Source organism: Taudactylus pleione, unplaced genomic scaffold, assembly GCF_031769625.1.
Source record: "Taudactylus pleione unplaced genomic scaffold, aTauple2 ptg000080l, whole genome shotgun sequence".
NCBI lineage: Eukaryota > Metazoa > Chordata > Amphibia > Anura > Myobatrachidae > Taudactylus > Taudactylus pleione.
This window is the reverse complement of record NW_028284482.1, coordinates 5,963,159-5,987,888: the sequence shown is the minus strand read 5'-3', so window position 1 is coordinate 5,987,888 and position 24,730 is coordinate 5,963,159. Positions and strand designations below refer to the sequence as shown.

The following is a 24,730-nucleotide window of genomic DNA, read 5'->3' as shown; positions in this document are numbered from 1 at the left end:
ATCCACCTGCCGAAATCCCGACGCCTGGCATACCGATCGTAGGTAAGCCGGGCATCGGGAGCAGAGAGCCGCGGGGGGAGGGTAAGGTTTAGGGGCTCCCGGGAGGGTTAGGGTTAGGCATGGGGAAGGGGGGGTTAGGGTTAGGCAACCCCTAGGGGAGGTTAGGGTCAGGCACCCCCAGGAGGGTTAGGTTTAGGCTGCGGGGAGGGGGGTTAGGTTTAGGCACCCCCGGGGAGAGATTAGGGTTAGGCACTAGGAGGGGAGGTTAGGGTTAGGCACCCCTAAGGGAGGGTTAGCGTTAGGGGGGGAAAGGAGTTAGGGATAGCCTACTTACCTACGCTGTCGGGATCTTCACCCATCGGGCTGCCGCCGTCGGGATTTCAACCGCCGGCCTGACTTCCGGCGGTCATACATGCAGATTCCATCTCTCCATCTCTGACTGCAAAGCAGCCGCCACAGGATTCTAAGGAGGCTGCTAAATTGTCGGAGATACCAAGTTCTGAAATGCAGATTTACTATGCCCTGGCAGAAAAGGGCCCAGGCTGAATCTTGGCCCTGGCTGAAGATGGCTTTAGCCCATGGAAGCTGTTAGAGGAACTTTAAATATGGGTGTAATCAGGGCCGTAGCTAGGGTAGTGTGGCCGGAGCCATCGCACAGGGCACCACAGGTCAGGGGGCGCTCTTTGATCCTGTCAAATTTCTGTTTATTATCATTCTTGCTTGTAGCTTCCTCTTATTTCATCCCCAGCATCTCCTGGCCTCTCCTATATCTTCCCTGGCCCTTCCCCATGAAGCCATGGCCCTTTTTTGGGTGCATTATGTCCCTTTGAAAAATGAGGGGGGCGCCAATGCTCTTTCTGGCACAGGGCACCAAAAAGTCTAGTTACGGCTCTGGGTGTAATTCTCATGAACACAGAGATCACAATCTGCCACTGCGTATATTTAAATAGTAAATATACATAGTCAATGATACGGTACTTACACTTTTATAATTTTTTTCTAATATTACTTAATTGTTTTCAATACATCAATTTTAATTTCCTACCATTGCTTTTTCGATTCGGGTCTTTTATGACCCTTTCCAGATCAACTTCTTTAATGATTTCTCTGAAGCTCACGGCACCAGTGAAATAGGATACGGTAGGCTCTAATGCATTAATGTACCTGCAATGAAAATCATATTTAAAAAATACCACAACAAAACAAAGGTGAAGCACTAATAAACAGATAAATAATATACTATGTAATTCCCAAAATGGCAGAAAAAATATCAAGACACCACCTATGTAATATTAATAATCTTTATAGGAATGGAATATGTCAGTACGGAATCTGTATGATATACCGCCGAATGTAAACCCGGTGGATGTCATACCAACGCCGGAAGGGAGAACAGTGAAAATCCCGACATGGTATGAAGGTATCCCTAACCCTTTCCACCCTAACCCTAACCTCACCCCAAGGGTGCCTAACCATAACCTCCCCCCCTAGTGCCTAACCCTAACCCCCCCTCCCCTAGCCTAACCTTCCCCGGGGGGTTGCGTAACCATAAGTCCCCCCGGGGTCCCTAAACCTAACCCCCCCATCCCTGGGCTAAGTGTAATACTTACCCGTCACGGACAATCGGGATGGCAGGGTATGGCATTCCGGCGTCGTGACTACCATAGGCGTCGGTATTTTGACCCCTATGTTAAATCCCTTGACGGGATTACGTTGTCCAGAAGCCGGCGGTCGGCATTTTGACCGCCGGCTTCTTGACCGCATACCTGTCAGTACATATATTCACATTGCCAATTATAAGTAATCACATTATCCAATATAAAAAACTCAAGTGCACTCCTAAAGATTGAAATATATAAAAAAATATACTGCCTCTAATGAAAGTAAATCACTGGATCTTTGGTGCCTGGAGCAATCACTTGTCAAATGAATGACATATGGAATATCCAATAATGAATATGTGAAGCTCTTTCTGTATGATATAAGTGCACACACTGCTACACCAGTCTCTCACCACATCGTTACCTACTGTAGTTGCAGAGTCCCATGAACAATCTGCTGAGTTTGGAAGGACACACCTCCTATGAAGCACACTCGCGGTGGGCACTCTTGGTAAGTAGTGGGGTCCGGTCGCTGTTTCACGTGTGCAGCTGATAGCCAAGGGAGTTTCCAATGCACAATCCCAAACAAAGTTCTCTGTTTTGAGTCACAGTCACTTGTATAATTGTGCTGATAGAGCTTCCAGCTCCCGGCTTGAGACTCAGAGCCTGATTCAGTAAGGACCGCAATTACAAAGCTGCACGCAGGCAGCTTTACAATTGCGATCCTTGCAATTATGGTAATGCAGCAGGAGGCATTACGCCTCCTGCTGCATTATGTATCCAAGCTGCTTTGTCCAACACAGCATGGGATACTCTGTGGACCATTGGCCGACTGTGTGGGGTCCAGATTAGAGAAAGAGGCCAGGAAATCGCTGTCAGCCGATGGAGATCCTGGCCTCTTCCCTCAGCCTCAACGGCGGCGACATGCTTCCATTTCAGGAAACTGAGGCCATCGCTGCCACCTCCCCACCCACAAACGCCATCGGGAATCTGCATTCAGCAGTGCACTTGTGTGCACTGCTGAATTAGGCCTCAGTCTGTTAGGCTTCCACAGCACCAGATCTTGGTTTCTGTAGCGTGGCAGCAAAGCTACTGTGGTATATAATCACTGGCCGGTAAATCTCTGACCGGTTTCGCTCCAATATGGGGACTTTATCAAAGAGGAGTCATATACAGGACAGGACGTCCTTATATACCTGCTTCTTCATTCAATTATTTACCTTGCCAATCAACATATCATCCATACCAGTTGACCTAGGTGTGCTCAGATCAGCATTTCTCTTAATTGAGTATTTTTGTGTCTAAATACTACAGACAAAAAACTCATAAAGGTTATAAATATAGACATGCACAATTTATATCCATAATACATATACTATTCAATAAAATATAATTATAAACTTTAAAAAAAATTACCTAAAAATGATGGTGTCTTGATTTAACATATTCAAAACAATTGAATACTTAAACATTCGAATAATCCCTATTTAAATTTAAAATGACACAATATTATCAGAATCTCCAGTACGTAGATGCAATAAGTCTCAGTCAGTTATGTCAAGTGTAAGCAAGGAATCATTTCCCAGGAAATCAGGAATTTATTAATTGCAACACTACGTATTGTATTTATGTACCGGAGTGCCCAGGTGGCCTCCAGTACGTAGGCAGAACCACTCGCAAGCTTAAAATGAGAATGAGGGAACATCGGCTCAATATACTCAATATACTTACGAAATATTAGTTTCAGAAGTTCCGGTGGGCGTGCCTTCAAGGAGGACGCATCTTAGCAGAGCTCCCGGCCGGTCTGCTATTACAGTGCAGGACAAGGACATGGTTTATATACATTGCTGCACTAGCAATTAAAACACTCACAATAAGCAGCAGGGAGTTGGCAGTCAAGTGTTAGGTCTCTTGTAGAGAGTAAGGAGTAGAAGAAAGTGTAATGAGAAGCACATGAGGGAAGAGGGAGCTGCTTTTGAGAGCTTACATTCTAAAGGGGAGGGCCAGACAGACATGCATGACACAGATGGGGTAGATAGGGAGGAAAGAGCATGAACTGGGTTAGGATGAGAGCTGTAAGGCTATGGTTGACGACTTTCTGGCTGCCCCTTCCGGGAGGGAGCAGCCAGATCGGCAGAGCAGGGGGGTGTGGCCGGTACAAGGGGGTATGGTTGGACAGATGACGGACACTTGTGGGTGGAGGGGGCAGGGCCACTCGATCGCGTCATTTTGGACCCACCCCCGCTACACAATGTCGATATTACAGGCATTGTAAACCCGCTGTGGGAGTTTCACAGGTAATTGCGGGGAGTCGGCCGCCGGGAGGCTTGTCTGCCTTTCTGGGGGGCTGGGAGCGGCACCCAATTTTTGCGAGGCTCCCGGCTGATTCGGGAGGGTAGGCAAGTATGTGGAAGGCCTTGACGAAGTAGTGGGTCTTGAGAGCCCGTTTAAAGATTTGGACTATATTCTGTGTGTGACTGCGGGTGTATCTGCACGGAAAATGCTACGCTACAGCGTCATAGCCGCTGACGCTATAACGTAGCATTTAGCACGCAGACACAGCTGCAGTCGCACACAGAATATAGGCATGCTGCATATGCTATTCACATTGCTGTGCGCACAATACGCATTTGAAGGTAAAAAATTGCATGAAAAGATGCTCGGTACTACCGAGTTGCACAGCGCTCACGCGTTATGTTTAATGCGACTTGTAGCGCCTAAAGGTAAGATGTATGTGGACACATCTTTAAGTGCATGTGTATGGTAGGTAAGGGGATGTTCTAATGTTATCAGGAAGGGGGGGACGGGGACTAATGTAGTGTAGTGATGTAGTGCATTGTATGGGGGGGATATATAGTGCAGTGATGTAGTGCAGTGTACTATAGGGTATAGAGGAGTCAGTGATGTAGTACAGTGATGTAGTGTAGGGGGGAAGTGCAGTGGGGGCTCTGAGACATATAAGGTGTTTGTTGAGCATATAGTATATAAAGGGGCATGTGTGGGCCTGTAATCTGATCAATAAAATGGTTGTCACCCTACTGCGGTTTTGATTATGTTCCTTGTCATATTCCCTGTCTGGAAATTTGGAAATGGAAAGGTGGTAATCCGAACCACTTTACTCCCCCAAGTAAAAGCATAATATGCACTGAAACCGGACCATGGTCCTTTGTGAAGTTCTTTCTCAGTACTTTATGGCATAGGATAGATAGCTGCAGCCGGCAGATACACGTTGAACAAATGGACATTACGGTTGAGGAAAATGGTCTCTCCTCCTTAGCTGCCCCTATCCCTTTGCCTCCGTCCATACCAGCATAATGTTAGTCACTTTCCTCATTAAATATCTGCAGGGTATTATCCTCTGTATCTCCTGCCAAATGTGCTTCACAATATTCTCTCTCTTGAATCACTGAGGTCTCTCCCACTGGCCATAAAAAAGCTTAAATATTGTCTTGCTTGGACTTCTCAGCATTTTTATACTTGACACAATAAATTATAAGATACTAACTGCTTGGTGGAATCCATATACCCACTTTCAGAAAACTTTGTTTTCAAAATGCATTTAAGCATTAACAGAAGTGTCCAAGACACCCAGCATGAATGAGACACTCAATGCCCCAGTGGTCAGTGTGTGCTGGCAATGCAGTTTTGTCTCTTCCAGTTGTTTTATTTGTGCTAATAGGATGCACAATTTGAGCAGCGTGGCCGAGGTGCACAGGATCTGGAGTGCTGAGAGGGGCTATTTAGTGCGACTGAAGCCAAGGTATAAAAACAAAAACACGGTATAAAAACACACATATTTAAGTTGTGAGTTACAAAGGGGTCTATGTACTAATTCTTAGAGAGAGACAAAGTACCAAGTTCAATCAGCTCCTAACTATGGGGTCTATTTACTAAGCCTTGGATGGAGACAAAGGCCCTCATTCAGAGCCGCTCTCTATTTGCGGTCATTCGTTCTAAAACAAGGGGTGGCTATTCAAATGAACCGTTCGCTAATTGCGGTCTGTTCACGCCTCTAAGTCTGAACGAGCGAGCAAAACTTGCGGTTGTAATTTTGAAAAATACGATCCCTTGCCGCTCGCACCATACGTCATGTCCGCTATTTATTAGATTAATCGAGTACATCGAACAGCGTATGAACTGCTCGCTATTCTTGTGGCTGGTTTTTTCAACCGCTATTTTGCGAGCAGTTCAGAGTAAAAAAAAAACAAGTGACGTGGTCAATGACGCTGCTGTATTAATTATGCACTCCCTTAAAACGCCCGTTTTGACCTTTAAGCACGCCTGCGTTCGAATTCCACGCCCCCGTTTTCAAGCATCTTCCCCTGTTACCACCCACATACGCCTCCCTCTGTCACTCAAAATAGCAGGCATTCGCTATATAGTGAACAAACGATTTTCGGGCGCACTGACTGGTTTGCGCATGCGTATTAAAATCCGTACGCATGCGCAGATGTGCGAACATCGGTCAGAACGAACAAGCGGCCGCTTACGAGCGGCTCTGAATCAGGGCCAAAGCACCAGCCAATCAGCTCCTAACTGTCATGTCACAGGCTGTGTTTGAAAAATGACAGGAGCTGGTTGGATGGTACTCCACCTCATCCAAGCCCCAGCAAAATAGACCCCTATCACTTTACAGGCTGCGTTTGAAAATGACAGTTAGGAGCTGATTGCTTGGTGCTTTATCTCGCTCCAAGGTTTACTGAATAGACCCCTAAGCCTTAATACTATACAATAGTGACAGCAAGTCTGAGCTGGTTGTGAAGAAGGGATAGCATGCTTTTGTCTATATAATAAGGCAGAATGGAATGTTCTCAGACGGAAACACGCAATCTGAGTGAGGGGGTGTGTCTCCCCCGCCCTCCAAGCCAATGGCTTCCGCCAAAAGAGATGAGACAGTCGTGGCAGGGAAATTTGCATTTACCTTCCTGGGAGCGGCCTGGAAAGTCTTCTGAGTCAGCAGTGATGGGGGCGGGGCCGGAGTATTCGCATCATTAGGCCCTGCCCCTTACTGGAAAATCCTGTGAATTGCACATATTTAAATAGGGGGCGGTGGCAAATGGCGTGATTATCATAAAATTGCTTCATTAGGAAACGACCCCTACAACCGGACGCTGGATTGTCGGTTAGATTCTCCCCATGCGGGATAAGTGTCTATTCTTCCGAAGGTGTGGGGGCTATCAGACAAATCGGGTAAGTATGGGCAGAGGTAAGTAGGACAGGAGCAGACTGAGGAGACTCATCATATACCAGGTCCATTTTACTAGTTTAGACTATTGCAGGTATATAATTTACTTTGCCCTGTGTAGTGTTTTTTTTTAAATATATATCTATAAGGAACAGTTTAACCGGCACTCCCTCATGCGTACTCAAACAGACGCGTCCGGTGCCCTCCACATTACCTCACACCGGCCAGTGGAGGAAAAAGTAGCAATCATAAAAATACACCTGGCAGTAAATATTGTTCATTGTTTTTTACAGTGAAGACTTTACAGCCATGGCCAAAAGTTTTGAGAATTACACAAATATTGGTTTTCACAAAGTTTGCTACTTCAGTGTTTTTAGACCTTTTTGTCAGATGTTACTATGGTATACTGAAGTAAAATTACAAGCATAAGTGTCAAAGGCTTTTATTGACAATTACATTAAGTTTATGCAAAGAGTCAATGGCCCTCATTCAGACCCGGACGCAAGTGGCCGTTTGTACGTTCGGCGTACGTACCGAAATATGTTAATTTAAGCGCTCGCTCGTAATTTCGAACGCAGCTAAACTTCCTCCCCAAAGTCTACCGACCCCTCCTCTAGCAAACGAGCATGCCAAATAGTGAGCGTACATCCCCAATGTGGCTTGCAGGGAACGCACGCACAAGTACAAACCGGAAGTGGGCCTGTCAGATTCCGATTACCTGCTCGTTTATTCTGCCTACCTCCCTCAATCGTATCATGCCAATCAATATATCAATTAGCTTAATTGCTCGTCACAAGTTTTTTTATTTTTTATTTTGACATGCAATAAACTTTACTCTTGTCCATGTTTGTGTTTACCCGCAGAATACGTACGGCTTAAACATTCGCTTTTATTTGTCAAAATACATGTTTGAGGCAATTATCCATTTGTTTTCTGTGTTTTTACCCACGCATATTTTACTGGGTTCATTTCTTTATTTAAATTAGCTTACGCATGTCACTGCATCAAGCCTATCATAACTCTCAATAGATTTGTGGCCCTGTCGAACACATGACTCATACACTAACCAATAGAATTGGTCCTGTTAATTACCCAAATACATTAGCCAATCAAATTTTTTTTCTGGTCTTTATTAAAATTGTTTTATTAAAAATACACCATTGCCATCATGAGAGCCTCGGCATTCACCAGGCGCGAGCTCATGGTATTAACCGAGGTGATGGACAGGCGGATCACCAGCCAGCCTCCCCCATCACCAATCGGGAAAAGCGTTCCGCATATGTGGAGGTACGTGGCCGCCTGCGTTCCTTCGGCTCACGCCGCCAGATCGGCCAGCTGGAGCGCAGGTGGTCCGACCTGCAACGGCGGACGCCCCGCTTGCTGGCATGCTTTCGCATGCAGATAGCGGAAAGTAAGTTTATTTGACTTTGTTTTTCATGTTTATCTTTGTGGCCCTAACTGCGTGTGCATGTTTTCATGTATGGCCTATTTATTATTTGTACTCATATCTGCATGTGCATGTTTTCATGTATGGCCTGTTTATTCTTTGGACTCATATCTGCATGTGCATGTTTTCATGTATGGCCTGTTTATTTTTTGTACTCATATCTGCATGTGCATGTTTTCATTTTTTGGGGTTCAACAATTAGCGTTTAACAAGGTGATGTTCTAAACTAACCTCAATTTGTTTTCCATCATTTAGGGGCAGAGCGAAGACTACGGCGTCATCGCCGTCAAAGACGGCGCTCTCGGCCCCTCTCCCCAACCCCCAGCCAAACATCCTCTCCCCAAAATACCCTAAATTCCCCCTCCTCCCCAGCCTGCCCAGACCCTGTCGCACATCCCTCTGTGCTACTTCCCCTCCATCCCAATTCCCCCTCCCCTCCAACCACCCCTCTCGTGACTACCCCCTCGCAGGAATCCGTCATCACCCCTCCCACCTCGTTGGGGAATTTGGCCACCTCCGAGGAGGACGAGGGAGTTGGTTCTGGGCCAGCCGTCATTCTGAACGGTATGTTTCCCTTTTATCCTTTTTTGTGGTTTAAAATGTTTTGATCTAATCCTGTGTCTGTGCCTTTTCCTTTTTTTGGTTTGTCAAAAGTTTGGGTATATCTCTGTTTGTCTTTACCTTTTACTGCTGATTTCCCCATACACATATCCCACATGGCAAAACAGTCTTTTTTTTGTTTGTTTTTTTTTGGGTGTCCATTTTTGTGGCCTTTGGTTTTTTTGGTTAAATGTGCTTTTGGTCACACTATTGTCATTTTTGGATATTTCTGTTTTGCTTGTTTTTTCTGGGTGTTTCTTAAATTATGTATTAAGCCCCACACTTTTCTAACCCACAGAGGACCAGAAGCGTTTGGCGGACCTAGCCGGGTGCGTCCAAGTGATGCGGGGCCATGTGATCGGCCTGCTGGTGGTCCTTGATCATATGGCTGGGATCCTGCGTCCATAATTTTTTTTTTATACCCAAATTATTTTTCATAATAAAAAAGTAAAATTTATAGTTCAGTCTCATTCCTTGTCTCCAAATCTTAGATTGTTTACACTTACATAAGTAGACTCTTGCAGCAAGTATTTGCAACTAATGTCACTAAGATTGTGTGTTGTAGATTTTTAGAAAACAGGCACATGAAACAGCTAACAGTAACAATCGGCTTGGGGCATTTTTTGGTTTTACATTTTTTCAATTAGTACATTTTACATGTTCCAATTTTGGGGGCAACCTGCTTAGCCCGAGATTCCAAAGCATACTGATTCTACATAATACCTTTTGGTGTTGGTTTTGGCCCACAAAGCATATTTAAATTGTTTGCAAATTGCGACATTACAGGATTAACCCTTAAGCAATTTTAACGTGGGTGAACCTGGTTACACTTGCTTGCAATGTTCAAGAAAATTTGCAAAATTACAATCTCAAAAAATTTATTCAACACATAACTAAAAAACCAAAGTGTTGGCTTACAAACAATACACACAGTGATAACAAAATGTACAACCCATCAAACACCATATGAAAAAAGTAAAGAAAAATCAAGAACTGGTTGACGAATGAGCATGCCAACATGATTCCACAAATGTGGCGTTGCAATTTTGGGTCCAGAATATATAAATATATATCCAATGTGTCCCCATGAAGGTTTGTTTTGGGTAGCAGGAAGTAGTCATCGTTTCAGTCCCAAAGATTATGAAATCAAACAGAAGATGGGAAATAATAAACAAATTAATTAGATGGTCTCCCAAAATCCTTACCACATTGTGTCAAAGAACTTCTTTTGTGCCAATAATTACCTAAAATATCTGGCCACCACATCATCGCGTATGGCCCCCCCACATACTGACCTCCGACCAACCTCGGGGGGGCCATCCTCAGGTAAGGAATCCTCTGGCTGCATTGGGACACCACTTCTTATGGCGATGTTGTGAAATATCCCACACAGGACCACAATTTACGAAACCATATCCAGCAAATACATGAGCTCGCCACCAGAGTGGTGGAGGCATCTGAATCGGCCTTTTAAAAGCCCGATACAGCGCTCCACCACTTGCCTGGTGGCTGTAAGTGCGGAATTAAAATCACTTTGTGGCCCTGGTGTGGGAGCCAAATAAGGAGTGAGCAGCCAGGGCATGCAAGGGTAGCCACTGTCTCCTGCGAAAAAGAAGTGACAACATCAGGATCACTGTGTATCAAGCTTAACATTGTTATGTAGTAAAGGTCTCCACTTACCCAGAAGCCACGCATCACCAGCTTGTAGGTTGTCTAATTTTTGCCATATCCCTGATTGCCGGATGACGAATGAGTCATGTGCACTCCCGGGTAATTTTGCATTCAGGGACAGGATCCGGAGGGAGGCATCACATACCACCATTACATTCAGGGAGTGATAGTGTTTGCGGTTCCTAAAAATGGCCTCCAGCCATGCTGGAGGCTGAAGTGGTATGTGAGTACCATCCACAACCCCTATGATGTGTGGGAAGCCAGCTATTTGGTAAAAATTGGCCTTGGCCACACTAAGGGCACCCATATCCAAAGGCATTTGAATAAAATGATGGAGGTGCTTGAAAAGTGCCTCCATCACTGCCCTCAGGATCCTGGAAAAGGAGGATTGGGAGATTCCCGCAACTATTCCCACCGTGGTTTGAAACGATCCTGAGGCACAGAAATGTAACACCGCCATAAATTGCGTAAGTGGTGGTATTGCTGTAGGACTGTCAATTTGCCGCTCAAGATCACTCTCTATTAATGAGAGAGTGTCTATGATGATTTGGGGCGGAAGACGGTAGCGTCTTAACACCTCGTCATCGGGCATTCCAAAAAGGGTGACACATGTTCGATATATCTGGGGCCTTGCGCGCCTACGATGCCTATGACTGGGACGAGATTGAGGTTGGTCGGCTTCCGGGAGCATGGCCACAACAATCCGACCAAGATCAACCTGAAATGGCAAGAATTGAATGTCATTTTCTTGGGCCCCAAAAAAATTTCAAAAATACTTATCTTTACGTTACAATCCAATGATGCTTACATGCCGGGGTATTGTCATGATTTAACAAGCCTAAAATTTAAAATAAAAAAACAATGCAAAAATTTAGGGTGGCCATTTAGGATTCTAAATTGGGTACAATACAAAACATAAAAGGGGATAAACACACATTTCGCCAAAGAGCAAAACGACAGTGCGCAGACTACCACAATTTGGGCCCCAAATTATAAAAAAATTGCGGTAAATCTCAACCAATTTAACTACAGAAAATAACCAGCCAAAAATGCGCTAATTAGTTCGCAATTACAATACAGAAAATAACCAGACAAAAATGCGCTAATTAGTTCGCAATTACAATACAGAAAATAACCAGCCAAAAATGCGCTAATTAGTTCGCAATTACAATACAGAAAATAACCAGACAAAAATGCGCTAATTAGTTCAGACATTTAGGATTCACAAAACCAAAGGTAAAAACTGTAAGGTTAAACAAAGTTGCGTTAAAAAAAACATGAACATTTAATAAACAAGTGAAAAAACAAACTTACCAATAGAGGATATATAAGTCACCGGATAAAAAGGTCGTTGGGGCAGAGCCAAAAGAAACCTACCAAAGGAGAATTGTTAAAGAAATTAGAGAACAAAAATTATCAAAAAGAAGGATACACAAAGTGAACAAAAGGAAGACGGCCAAAAACTTACCAAAAAAAGACAAGACAAATAAAAGAACCACACCAAAAAAGCGAACGGAAAGATAAACTCCAAAAAAACACACAGAAAAAAACGCCAAACACCGCAAAATACAATTCCCGCCAACAATCCACTCCGACCAACGTAACCTCCAACAACCAACACCCGCCACCTTGACTCGAGACGCCCAAAGCCATAAATCGTGTTTCTTTTCCCGCTCAAATTAAGGAGGGATCATAGGAACGCACAATCAATGATGCGGACGAAAAATAAGGACGCATGTATAAATACGTCATGACCCAAAAAAAACGTTCTGGTGTATTTCTTGTTTGGCTGAAAGAAATGGCTACAGACCAGGCAAACAATGGCCAAGAGGCGGCCGGTAAGTTTTTCAGGCATTTCCAAACAAGGATTATTTTGAAACATAATATAGTGAAAGTTTGCAAGCTGAAATTTCTCAACGTTTAAAAAAATAGGTGAGGAGGATGACATGGAAGAGGCTGCTGGGCCCAGTATTCCGGGCAAAGCAGGGAAAAAGAAAAGAGCCACAATTCACAAGAAAGGAGATGGAGGTTTTGGTTCAGAAGTGTGTGGACATCCTGCCACAGGCAGACAGGAATATGGGCGTAAGCCAGAAGTGGAAAATGTGGGAGGAGATAGCCAGTGCTGTCAGTAGGGTGGGTAATTATGTCCGTCTAGCCCGGGATGTCAAACGGCGGTAAGTAAAAACGTGACCACCCGAAAACCGAAAAAAAAAAAAAAACAGGAATAATGGTTACTTTTTCACCCACAGATGGCAAGACTTCAAATATCGCCTGAAACAAAAAATGGCGGACAGGGCTAGGCATGCAAGGGGGACAGGTGGGGGTCCCACCCGTGTGTCATTGGAGTTGAATTATTTGGAAGAGCTGGCACAGGGGTGTGTGCAGGCTGTGGAGGTGTTTGGCGTGTCCAACATGGATACGGACATGCCAGACTTTGCGGCTCCTCATGTTGTCCCAGGTAAATGTTGTGATGTAACCAACTCTGAAATTTATTGTGACAATATGTAGATTGTAATGTTACTCTTTTCTCTTTTTCTCACAGAGACACAGGCGGATGAGTCTGCTCCAGAGGGGAGCCTTGGCCGCCAAATTTCTGCTGGCTCTGCAGGGGAGGAATCAGTACATCCGGCTGAGGACCCTGCAGAAGTCAGTCCTGGGCAATCCCCCTCGCAGGCTGTGGCACTCCTCACAGAACTCAATTTTAATCGGATTCCCATACGGAGATTCTGCAGAGGATGGACGCCAGTCTGCTACGGGTGGCTGAGGCCCTGGAGCAAAATGCAGCGGCCAACGTGACCATTGGTCAGGCCCTGGCTGAAAATACCAGGGCCAACATCCGAATCGCCAATGCCCTGGAGCAGCTCGTTCGCCAGCACATGGTGGAGCCGACCTCCCTTCCTGCCGGAACATCTGGATCCTCCACCTCTGGCACAACAACAGCCATTCCTCCAAATGTGCCTAGCCCTGTGCCTAGTCCAGAGGCCACAACATCTGCCTCTGGACAGGCCAGCCAGAGGACATCCCGGACCCGGTCTGGCGCCCACCCTACCCCAGCCAAACGGGGAAAGAAACGATGACAGCACTGGCTACTTTGCCCACACACCTTCTGTGCTTGCCCCATATTCCTTTCTGGCCAAAACTTCCCTCTCCTTTCTTGTGAATTGTTTTATTATTTTTATTCGATTGTGTGCCCAAAATATCATTTATTTTGAAAAAATTTGTCCAATATTAGTGGGTAACAAGGACCCAAAAAATGTACATGACAATGCACATGATTTGTGTAAAAATGTGTTTGGAAAATAAAAAATACAAATTGTTCACAACTGTATTCTGACATTATTTGACAATTGTTTAAAGTTAATTCTGGCACACAAGGTAAAAACGAATTAGGAGTTTGGGACTTAGAAAAAATCAAGGGTTAAAAAAAACTGTTACTTTAAAAAACACTTTGGAATAAATGAATTTAAAAAAACCAAAAAAAGGCAAAAGGTTACAATACACACAAAGATTAATACAATCTTGTTGCAAAATGCAAAAATACTAACCAAATTCAAAAATATATTACTACCAAAAAACGCTAATTGATTGTGTAATCCAGAAATTAGCAGCCGACATTTTCAGCTGCGTACGGTTTTGTGCTATTACAAAGTGAGAAAAAAAAAAAAAACAAGCTGGTTTTCAATCCAAAGTTGATTGTTTATCTGACAAGCGACGTGATAAATCGATGAAACATCGTGGAGGCCCGGGCAAAAGGAGAAGGCCATCGCCATTGTGGTCGAGTAATCCAGACCTTAAGATGTGCGAGCAGTTTGAACGGAAAGAGGATCAGCCAGTGACGTAGGAGTTGGTACGAACACATTGGACGTTCGCATGAGCTAATTTATGTACTCCCCAAAAACGCCTCGCCACGCCTGCGTTTTTCCATCTCCTCCCCCGTCACCGCCCAAAAATGGCCTGTTCTGTCAATCACATTTGACATGTCACTTCCTGTTCGCAATTTGCCGAACGAGTGAAAAAAAGCTCGCAATATGCCGTACGCACATGCGCAGTGTTACACCGACGCATGCGCAGTTTCTCAACATTGGAACGCAACGAGCGTACTGCTGTTAACGAGCGGCTCTGAATGAGGGCCTATATTTGCAGTTTGACCCTTCTTTTCAAGACCTCTGCAATTCGCCCTGGCATGATGTCAAGCAACTTCTGGGCCACATACTGGCTGATGGCCGCCCATTCTTGCCTAATCAATGCTTGGAGTTGGTCAGAATTTGTGGGTTTTTGTTTGTCCACCGGCCTCTTGAGGATTGACCACAAGTTCTCAATGGGAATAAGGTCTGTGGAGTTTCCTGGCCATGGACCCAAAATGTCAATGTTTTGTTCTCCGAGCCACTCAGTTATCACTTTTGCCTTATGGCAAGGTGCTCCATCATGCTGGAAAAGGCATTGTTCATCACCAAACTGTTTTTGGATGGTTGGGAGAAGTTGGAGGATGTTTTTGTACCATTCTTTATTCTTTACCCCAGTCCTCAGAAGTCAAATCCCTGTACATTTTGCAGAAAATCAGTCTGTCCTGATGTTTTTCCAGGAGAGAAGTGACTTCTTTGCTGCTCTTCCTGACACCAGGCCAATCTCCAAAAGTCTTCGCCTCACTGTGCGTGAAGATGCACTCACACCTGCTTGCTGCCATTCCTGTGCAAGCTCTGCACTGGTGGTGCCCCGATCCTGCAGCTGAATCAACTTTAGGAGACGGTCCTGGCTCTTGCTGGAAGTTCTTTGGTGCCCTGAAGCCTTCCTCACAACTATTGAACCTCTCTCCTTGAAGTTCTTGATGATCCGATAAATGGTTAAGTTAGGTGCAATCTTATTAGCAAATATCCTTGCCTGTGAAGCACTTTTTGTGCAAACCAATGATGACTGCACATGTTTCCTTGCAGGTAACCATGGTTAACAGAGGCAGAACAATGATTTAAAGCTCCACCCTCCTTTTAAAGCTTCCAGTCTATTATTCTAACTCAATCAGCATGACAGAGTGATCTCCAGTCTTGTCCTCATCAACACTCTCACCTGTGTTAATGAGAGATTCACTGACATGATGTCAACTGGTCCTTTTGTGGCAGGGATGAAATGTAGTGGAAATGTTGTTTTTGAGATTAAGGGCCTGATTCAGAGATGGCCACAACTGCCAATCGCACGCAGATCAAGCGATTGTTTGCCCTTGCGCATGCATATGCATCACAGTGTGTGGGTGTGAAGGCAGCAGTGCGATCACACAGACCACAGAGACCCATTGCAGATTGATTGACTGGAATTGACTGTTTGGGGGTGTTGACAGGGGGTGGTTAGCGAAATGCAGGCGTGCCTGGCCATTTGAAAGCCGTTATGTGGGTGTGCATAAAGTAGCCACTACAATTGCATACGCATCTCTGAGTGTCAGAAGAGCTTCCTGGCCTGCGGCAGGTCAGACCTGTCACAAGGGTAAAATGGCCGCCGATGAACTTTGATGTTACCGATGTTTACAGGTGAGAAGGCAGTAGTGGGCATCTTTATGCTCAGTTGATCTTTGCTTACATTAGCATATTTTTGCAACTGCGTTGCGCACAGAAACGCAGTTGCAATTGCATTAGTGTCCATCTCTGAATCAGGCCATAAGTTCATTGTCATGGCAAAGTGGGACTTTGCAATTAATTGCAATTCATCTGATCACTCTTCATGACATTCTAGAGTATATGCAAATTGCTATAATAAAAACTGAAGCAGCAGACTTTGTGAAGACCAATACTTGTGTCATTCGCAAAACTTTTGGCCATGGCTGTAGAGCACTAAGGAGCTCATTCAGACCTGCTCGCTAAGATGCATACTCTTGCTGTTGCCGATGGTATGCAGTGTGTATGCATTGTGCACATGTGTATACCTTAGCGAAAGTTCACAATGCATTTGCACGCTGCGCATAGACAGGACAGCAGAGAGAGTGACAGGAGAAGCTGTTTGTAGGTGGTAACAGGGACTGACCATTAAAAACAAGGGAGGGGAGGTGCAAACGCAGGCGTGCCTGAGTATCTCAACGGCATTTTAGACGTGTGCATAATTAAAAGACAGCATCATAGTACACATCACCTGGCTTGTTTTTACACTGAAGTGCTCGCAGTGCTTGCGGCAGTGTATGGTCAACTTGAAGCGCTGCAATAGCATCCGATGTACCGATGGTTGCATACACTTTCTGGACATGACGTGCACAAGTTGGCGTCTTAAAACAGGCTGGTGGGTGTCTGTATACACTATGTGATCGCTCTCTAAGAACTATTGGGCGAGCTAATGCATTGCTGTGTGGGAGCACTGCCTACACATAGTGCATGCAAATTGCATACACATTGGTCCTGATTCAGTCCTGGACGCTATGCTGCGCTTGCTCGCATTGAGCGATTTTTCGCAATCTGCGCATGCGTATGAGTCGCAATGCACTTGCGCGAACCTCTCATTGCGAAGGGAAAGTGCTTTCCCGTAGCCCGCAGTCGGCCCGTTATTTTGAGTGACAGATAGTGCTGTTTGTCAGTGGTAACAGGGGAAGGTGCTTGAAAACGGGGGTGTGGATGTGCGAATGCAGGCGTGCCCGAACGTCAGAACGGCATTTAATGGGTGTGCATAATTAGCAAAGTAGCGCCATTGCACACGTGACTTGGTTGTTCTTTAGCCTGAACTGCTCACAGTGCTTGGGGTAGGTTTTGTCAACCTCAAGTGCTGCGAGCAGCTCCGATGGCCCTCGATGTTCACGATTAATCAGACTCTTCCCGGAGATGACGTGTGCTGTGAGTGACAGGTGGGAGGTTTTATAGTCCTGCGTACGCTAACTGTCGTCGCTCACTAAGACATAGAGGGCGTCCTTACAGCGTAAAGAGCGATCACTTGATTTGCATACCCGGACCCTTTTTGCAAGCGAGTGATTGTATCTTGCGAGTGGCTCTGAATGAGGTCCATAGTGCGAGCGATCGCATTTAGCGAGCGGCTCTGAAACAGGCCCTGAATGCTCCCTAGAACCACTCCAAGCTGATCACTGTCTAAACAAGATTTATTGGAAACTCATCATACTCCTTTAGGTTTTTCATGCTTTAAGTTTGTCTGCTTTCATCCTTGTTGAGTGTTAATAGAGGGCCTGATTAAGCAAGGAATGCAGTTGCTAATACGCACACAATCAGCAGATTGTTGCATACTGCTCATACGTATGCACTACAGTGTACGAACAACCATTGCAATCAGGACTGCGATCGCAGTGACTACGTAGACCCATTGCAGAGTGATTGACAGGAAGTGCTGTTTGTGAATGGTTGGCCAAACGCAGGCGTGCCAGTGCATTTGACGCCGCTGCAGGGGCATGCATAAATTAGCCACTGCAATGACCTACGCAGCCTGAGGCCTCATAGCGTGCGTGGAAGTTAGCAATTTCTGAGTAAGGTCACAGGTGGTGCAAGTGTGCGTGAGGCTGCGATGGTACTTGATTGAATTTGTAACAATGTTTTCACAGTCTTGCTAAACATTATGGATGTGTGTAAGGTAAAGTGGGTTTCCTTATGTAGTGCAGTGGCGGCATTGCGATCGCAATTAATTAGCATACTATAGTAGTTGAACTGCGCGCGTAATCGCTATAGCATTCACAGTTGCGTTCCGTAGCGAATCAGGCCCAGATTCATCTTTTCAGGAGGAATCAGTTAATAAGAAATTTTAAGTAAATAATAGACAACTATCAAAATGTTTTTGTCTAATTAAATAGATGTGCTTAGTACTACAATGCATTGGAATACCACCAGATACTTAAAATGGGATTTATGCCTGAAACCTCAGAAACAGACTTGCTTCTATTTAATAGATAAACTGTGATTACTGACCTTCTTTAACAACAAATGTATCCATGGGAAAAATACATGGTCTGCACAGATTATCGTTTAAGTGCTGAGTTTAGTAAAACACTTTCACTGTATGTTTGTTTGTGCATTCTTGTTTCAGCCTTTGTGGAACTATATACTTTGTTGTAAATATATTTTCTTACTTGTACAAATTAAACTTGCAAATGGCCACACTATGGGCCAAATGTAATTGGTTGCAAATTTGTAAAAAATGATAATTTAGAGCTAAACTCGCATTTTATACTCACTCGCAAATGTAATAGGATGCGATTATAGTAAAACACAAATTTTGGCCTTTACTATAACTCTCAATAAAGCATATTTCATCCAGATGTTTTCCCATTCTAGATAGAACAGGCAAGTGCACATATTACTGCCTGAGAATTTGCAAAGACAATAGACCAGCTTCAGGATAGCAAGTTTATCCTGAGCAGGTCAGAGTATGACAGAAACATGCACATGTCCATGAAATACGTGCACATTTCTGTCTGTGCATATAAAAATAATTTTTTACTAAAAAAAAAAAAGAAAAAAAGACGTGCACCATCTCCCCAGAAACATAACCAGCCCCAGGCTCTGTACAGCCTGTGCTGGTTTTTAAAATACAGGGCCAAAATGTGTAGGGGGGGCCTGTATTTTAAGAACCAGCACCGGGCTATTAAAAGCCTGTCCTGGTTCAAAAAATACAGGGGCCAAAATGCAGAGAGAGTCCCTGTATTTTAAGAACCAGCACAGGGCTTTTCTGAACCGGTCCTGGTTGTTAAAATACAAGGGACAAAACAAGTAGGGGGTCCCCTGTAATTTCCATAACCAGCACAGACTCTTTATAGAGGGGGGGGGGGGTAATGCCAAAGCCAAGGAAACCCTTTCACCGGGTTCCCAGGCTGGGGATCCATGGGGAGGTGGGGACCCCCCAATAAAGGGGTACCAACTCCAGGGGACCCCAGGTCTAGACTGATAGCCCGGGGCTAACTCTGGCAACCCTGGCCGAGTTGATAGTGTAGTGTGTCGTAAAAATTAGATGTGATAATATTGGCCCTGATTCAGACCCACTCGCGAGCGGCTGCCCACTCGCAAGTGGGTCGATGTTCTGCACTGAGCATGCGCACGACGGAGGGAGCTCCATCGTGCGCATGCACCAGACGCGACGAGCGAAGGAAAGTCCTTCGCTCGTTGTGTCTGATCAAAGGGGGCGTGCTGTCGATGTTGATTGACAGCACGCCCCCTTTGGTGGGCGTGCCGGGGGCGTGCCTCCCTGACTAGGGCGTTCCCACGGGAACGCCTCCCGTCAGAAGCCGGCCCACTGACATCACTAGTGATGTCAGTGGGAGTGATTTTGGCTCTGATAGAGCCAAAATCACTCCGGGGCTTGAGGTTGAAAACCTCAACCGCAGGCTCCGGCTCGCAGTTTCGATGGTCGCGATGGTCAAGACCATCGCGGCCATCAAACTGCACGCTCGTATAGGCTGTGGGTGGTGACCCACAGCTATACGAGCGTCCAGGAGGACGCTCCATTTTTATGGAGGGCGGCCCTCATTCAGAGCGTGCGCTCTGCTCAGAGCGTACGGCTCTGAATGAGGGCCATTGTCTTTTGCTATGGAACTCCAGACAAGCCACCCCCGCATGCTGCTACTTGGAGAACCACAAGTAGCAGCATTCGGGGCATTACGAGACCGCTGGTAACTGCAGTTCCACAGCAAAATAAATACTTAGAAACACAGAACACACACTGTGACAGTAAAAAATTATTTAAAAACATACATGCACACACACATACACACTCACTATCACCCATACTCACCTAGTATCCATGAAGCCATCATGTCAGCCTTGTCCAGTAGGAATCCAAAGGGGACCTGTAATGAAAAATCCATACTCACCTCTCCTATGCGTTGCTCATGTCCTCTTCGGTCCATGTAGGCATACATGGGGTTATAAAAAAGAAATGGAAAATCCTGAAACCATGCTGGACAGGTGGCAAGGTATGTTTACACATACCCTTCCTCCGTGCGAAACACTGGGGACGACGTGTGCCCAGTCATTGCAGGAGCCGCCAGCCAATCAGCGGGCGCCTCCGTTGGAGCTGCTTGCTGATTGGCTGTGCGCGATCAGCCTGTCTCCTCCACAGACTTCAATGGTGTGAAATCTCTATTGAAGTCTATGGTGGGAACCGCTACATTGTATCCAATGAGGTGAACATTGCGGCTGTAACAGACAGACAGAAAAGCCTTCACGAATCTCACTGATCTGTGAAGGCTTCTGTATGACTCGCACCTTTTAATGCTAGTCGCATTAAAAGGTGTGAGTTTACATAGGGAATTACTCGGAGAGATTCACATAGTGTAGTAGCCTCGAACTCAAAAGTTCTCAGGCTATTACATTTGCGAATCCCAGCACAAACTCGCACCTTCAAAAAATGAGAAGTCGCGAGTTGGATTTTTACCAAAACTCGAACCCTATTACATTTGGCCCTATATTGGCAAAAATATATAAAATATTAAATACTAAAAATGCAGAAAATAGACCAGTGTCTTGTATGTATAAATTATTTAAATGGACTGTAATTTGCTAAATCTAAATGAATGGAATTATTTGAATCACAATTTTACAGATAGACACAGGGGGCCTGAGTCAGAATTGCACATAAGGGTGTGCTGGGAAATAAATGCGTAAAGACTCCTGGAAGAGTTGGTACTACCCTCGCATCCCACCCACTTCTTAGTGAAGTATGCAGAATGAGGTTAATAATTTATTTAGTAACAGTTTCTTATATGGCACAGCATACTCTTTTGTGCTTTACAAATTGAAACAACAATAGAACAACACTGGGTAGTAGTAACACAGACATAAATGTAAGAGGGCCCTGCTTGCAAGATTACTATCTATAGGGAAATGGGTGATACATAAGGATAGGTGCTACATATTGCAAATTGGTCCAGCCAGATTGCATAGGTTATTGGTGAGCTGTATGATCCAGTCACACAGGAAAGTTGGCCTGGGGTTAGGAGGATGTGAAATTGTTAAATTGAAGAAAGAGAAAATATGTGATATGTGTATACTGTAAGAAGGGATGTAGTTAGATATGGAAGATAGTCGCGTGGGATGGCATTCCACAGGGTGGGTGCAGCCAGAAAAAAAGTCCTGTAACCGTGCATCGGAACAAGTAATGCGTATGGTAATGCGATTCCATATGGTAATACCACAATTCCAGGTAATAATACCTAGAATAATGGTCTGTGAAGAGGGTCGGGGCATAGTCATGTGAATCTATGCTAATCACGTAATTTTGGCTCTACACCCTATTCATAAAAGTGATGGAAGAGGCATAATGATGTGAATAGCCTGGCCCCGTCTCCATCACCGGCCACCTGTATCTCTTCTTCAGGGTTCTCCCTAACAGGAGATCTTTAAAGTAGGCAAAAATGTCGTATCCAGGTTTGCCCGCATTTATGCGGCCACACTGCTCCCATTCAAGTAGCCATCATCACTATCATGGACCATTTGCAGGGGCCCTATGGTTGTGTCAGGCCCTGGTGTTGATTGTTCTCGGATGAGGGTGTAGTAGCCAGTGGGCTTGGGTGAGTTGATGGTAAAAGACGTGGAGGCAATATATGTCTTCCACATAAGCTACTCTCAGATGTCCACGAGACCTACTCTGAGGCGCGGAGTCTAATCCACTTGATGATATTCACCAGTGACCCTCCAAGCGTGATATGGGTTTTGCTGCACCAAGAGAACAGGTTGCAGCCCCCAGAGTAGGTATCTGAGAGAATCAAGAAGACAAGAGAGAACCACAAGTACCAGCATGCGGGGCAAGGGATAGAACTAGGAATGTAGGAACTGGTACTGGCAGAATCGATGAGTAATTGAGAAGTGATGGTGGAATGTATTGGAGAAATATATGATACGATGAATCAGACACTGATTAGCGATGGGCACAACTCCAGAGATCCAGGTACTGTTTTGTCACGAGTAGCTATACTGGGAATCTAGATTCTAAATAGCGATGAGTACCAGCTCCGGTTATCCTGACGCTGTATAGCTAAGGATAGGTAACTGGGTATCCAGACTCTGAATAGCGATGGGTAACAGCCCCGGTGATCCTGACGCTGTATAGCAAAGGATAGGTAACTGGGTATCCAGACTCTGAATAGCGATGGGTAACAGCCCCGGTGATCCTGACGCTGTATAGCAAAGGATAGGTAACTGGGTATCCAGACGCTGAATAGCAATGGGTAACACAAGGAATGATTTCTTGATAGAGAACACTAAAGAATAGTGTGGAGCCTAGGATGCAGTCTCAGCAATAATCACTAGAGAAGCGAAGTTGCACAGTCAACCTCCTGTTCATGAAGCCAGACTTAAATAGAGTATATGGGAAAGATTTCTGGACTGCACAACCTGACTATATATATATATATATATATATATATATATATATATATATATATATATATATATATAATGGGAGGTGCTACCTGATGAGACTAATTGCAGGCACAGAAACAGACAAATCTCAGGTGCACAACTCCAAATTATTAATAATATATATAAATCCAATAAAATTTTGCAATCAATAGAGATTACCTGGATATGGTGGGTAGGCCCATAACCTTGGCCATGATTATGCTAAAAACCTCTATTGATAGTCAGGTTGTGCAGTCCAGAAATCTTTCCCAAATACTCCATTTAATGTGCTTTATTGCACTTCTGAGGGAAAGGAGACATCTCCATTCTGGATTAGCACCCTTCCTTATTGGTTTAAAAGCATGGAGTATGGTAATGTATATGCACACTGGTATTGGGCACAATTGTAGGTAAGTCCTACAAGTTTTATATACTGTAGTGCAACTTTGGTTCATTTTTGGGGCATGGGTCCCCCTGGATTGCATTGGTTGATCTGTCTCAGGGCACCGCAATATAACACATTTTCCTTTAAAACACATTTTAACCCTTCACTGTGTGTTTAATATATATGTACTTCACTTTTTTATTTTCATTCTTTACATGCAGCTGCAGCTGCTCCTAACTATGGGCCTGATTCAGAGCCAAAAGCTCTGACCAGAGCGCTCGCTCTGAATCAGGGCCCTCCTCCATGAAAATGGAGCGGCCTCCTGGCCGCTCGTATAGCTGCGGGTGACCACCCACAGCATATGCGAGCGGCCAAAAAGATGGTCGCGATGGTCTTGACCATCGTGACCATCGGACTTGCGACGGAGACCCTGCGGTAGGGTCTCCCTGCCACAAGCCCCTGGAGTGATTTTGGCTCTATCAGAGCCAAAATCACTCCCACTGACATCACTAGTGATGTCAGTGGGGCCGGCTTCAGACGGTAGGCGTTCCCATGGGAACGCCTCCGTCTGGCAGGCACGCCCCCGGCACGCCCACCAAAGGGGGCGTGCTGTCAATCAACATCGACAGCACGCCCCCTTTGGTGCGAGACTTGGAGCGAAGGAAAGCCTGTCGTTCCCCGGGTCTCGCGCATGCGCACGACGGAGCTCCCTCCATCGTGCGCATGCGCAGTGGGGAACATCGACCCACTTGCGAGCGTACTGCCGCTCGCGAGTGGGTCTGAATGACCCCCTATCTCTTTACACTTTTCTTACTATGGTGGTGCCATGGGGCAGCTTGGCTGGGCTAGTTTTGGGGGGTCCTGCGCTCTGGATTTGAACCCTAGTATGTTAGGGACCTACCCGAAAGAGGTTACCTGGATATGGTGGGGAAGGCCCATAACCTTGGCCATGATTATGCTAAAAACCTCTATTGATTGCAAAATTTTATTGCATTTATATGTATTATTAATAATTTGGAGTTGTGCAACTGAGATTTGTCTGTTTCTGTGCAGGACTTAAATACCCTTAGGTAGCTGGTCATTGGATGCAGAGATCAGCTGTGTGACCGCAAGACTACCATTGGAGGGGGCCATATCAGATGTCACAGACCAACATGGCTGCGTCCATGAACGCGATCGCGACATGGAGACACAGCATGGAGGTCCTAGCAGACCCTGGGAAGAATACTCGCTCGCGCACCTGGCGTCTGAGAGATCGAAGACGCTGGTGCATAGGCGAGAGGCGGACGATCCCAGGCCGCAACCTGACAGATTGGTACAAGAGATCTGTCTGAAGTCGACTGGATCTCTGCATCCCCTCACCTCTGAATAGCTTGTAATGGGGTCTACATGCCCATGACAAACATCTTGTTATTTCAAACACGTAGTTTCCACCCAGTAACAACTACTCACCCCCAAGTGGAGGTAGGACTGAGAGCCGTAAGATTGTGAATCCCCAGTAATTGCTCTAAGTTGCATATTCTGGCCCTGACGCATGCACAA

At 45.2% G+C, this 24,730-nt stretch overlaps 1 protein-coding gene across 2 annotated transcripts in view; it reads right to left on the bottom strand.

The window, feature by feature from the left end:
* The window catches only part of GUCY2C (guanylate cyclase 2C), a 150,720-nt gene that overhangs the window by 110,149 nt on the left and 15,841 nt on the right, over positions 1 to 24,730 (bottom strand). For both annotated transcript variants that reach the window (XM_088468119.1, XM_088468120.1), the window contains one exon: positions 1,046 to 1,164. In XM_088468119.1, the coding sequence (XP_088324245.1) occupies positions 1,046 to 1,164 (119 nt within the window). The remainder of the gene's footprint in view (positions 1 to 1,045; positions 1,165 to 24,730) is intronic.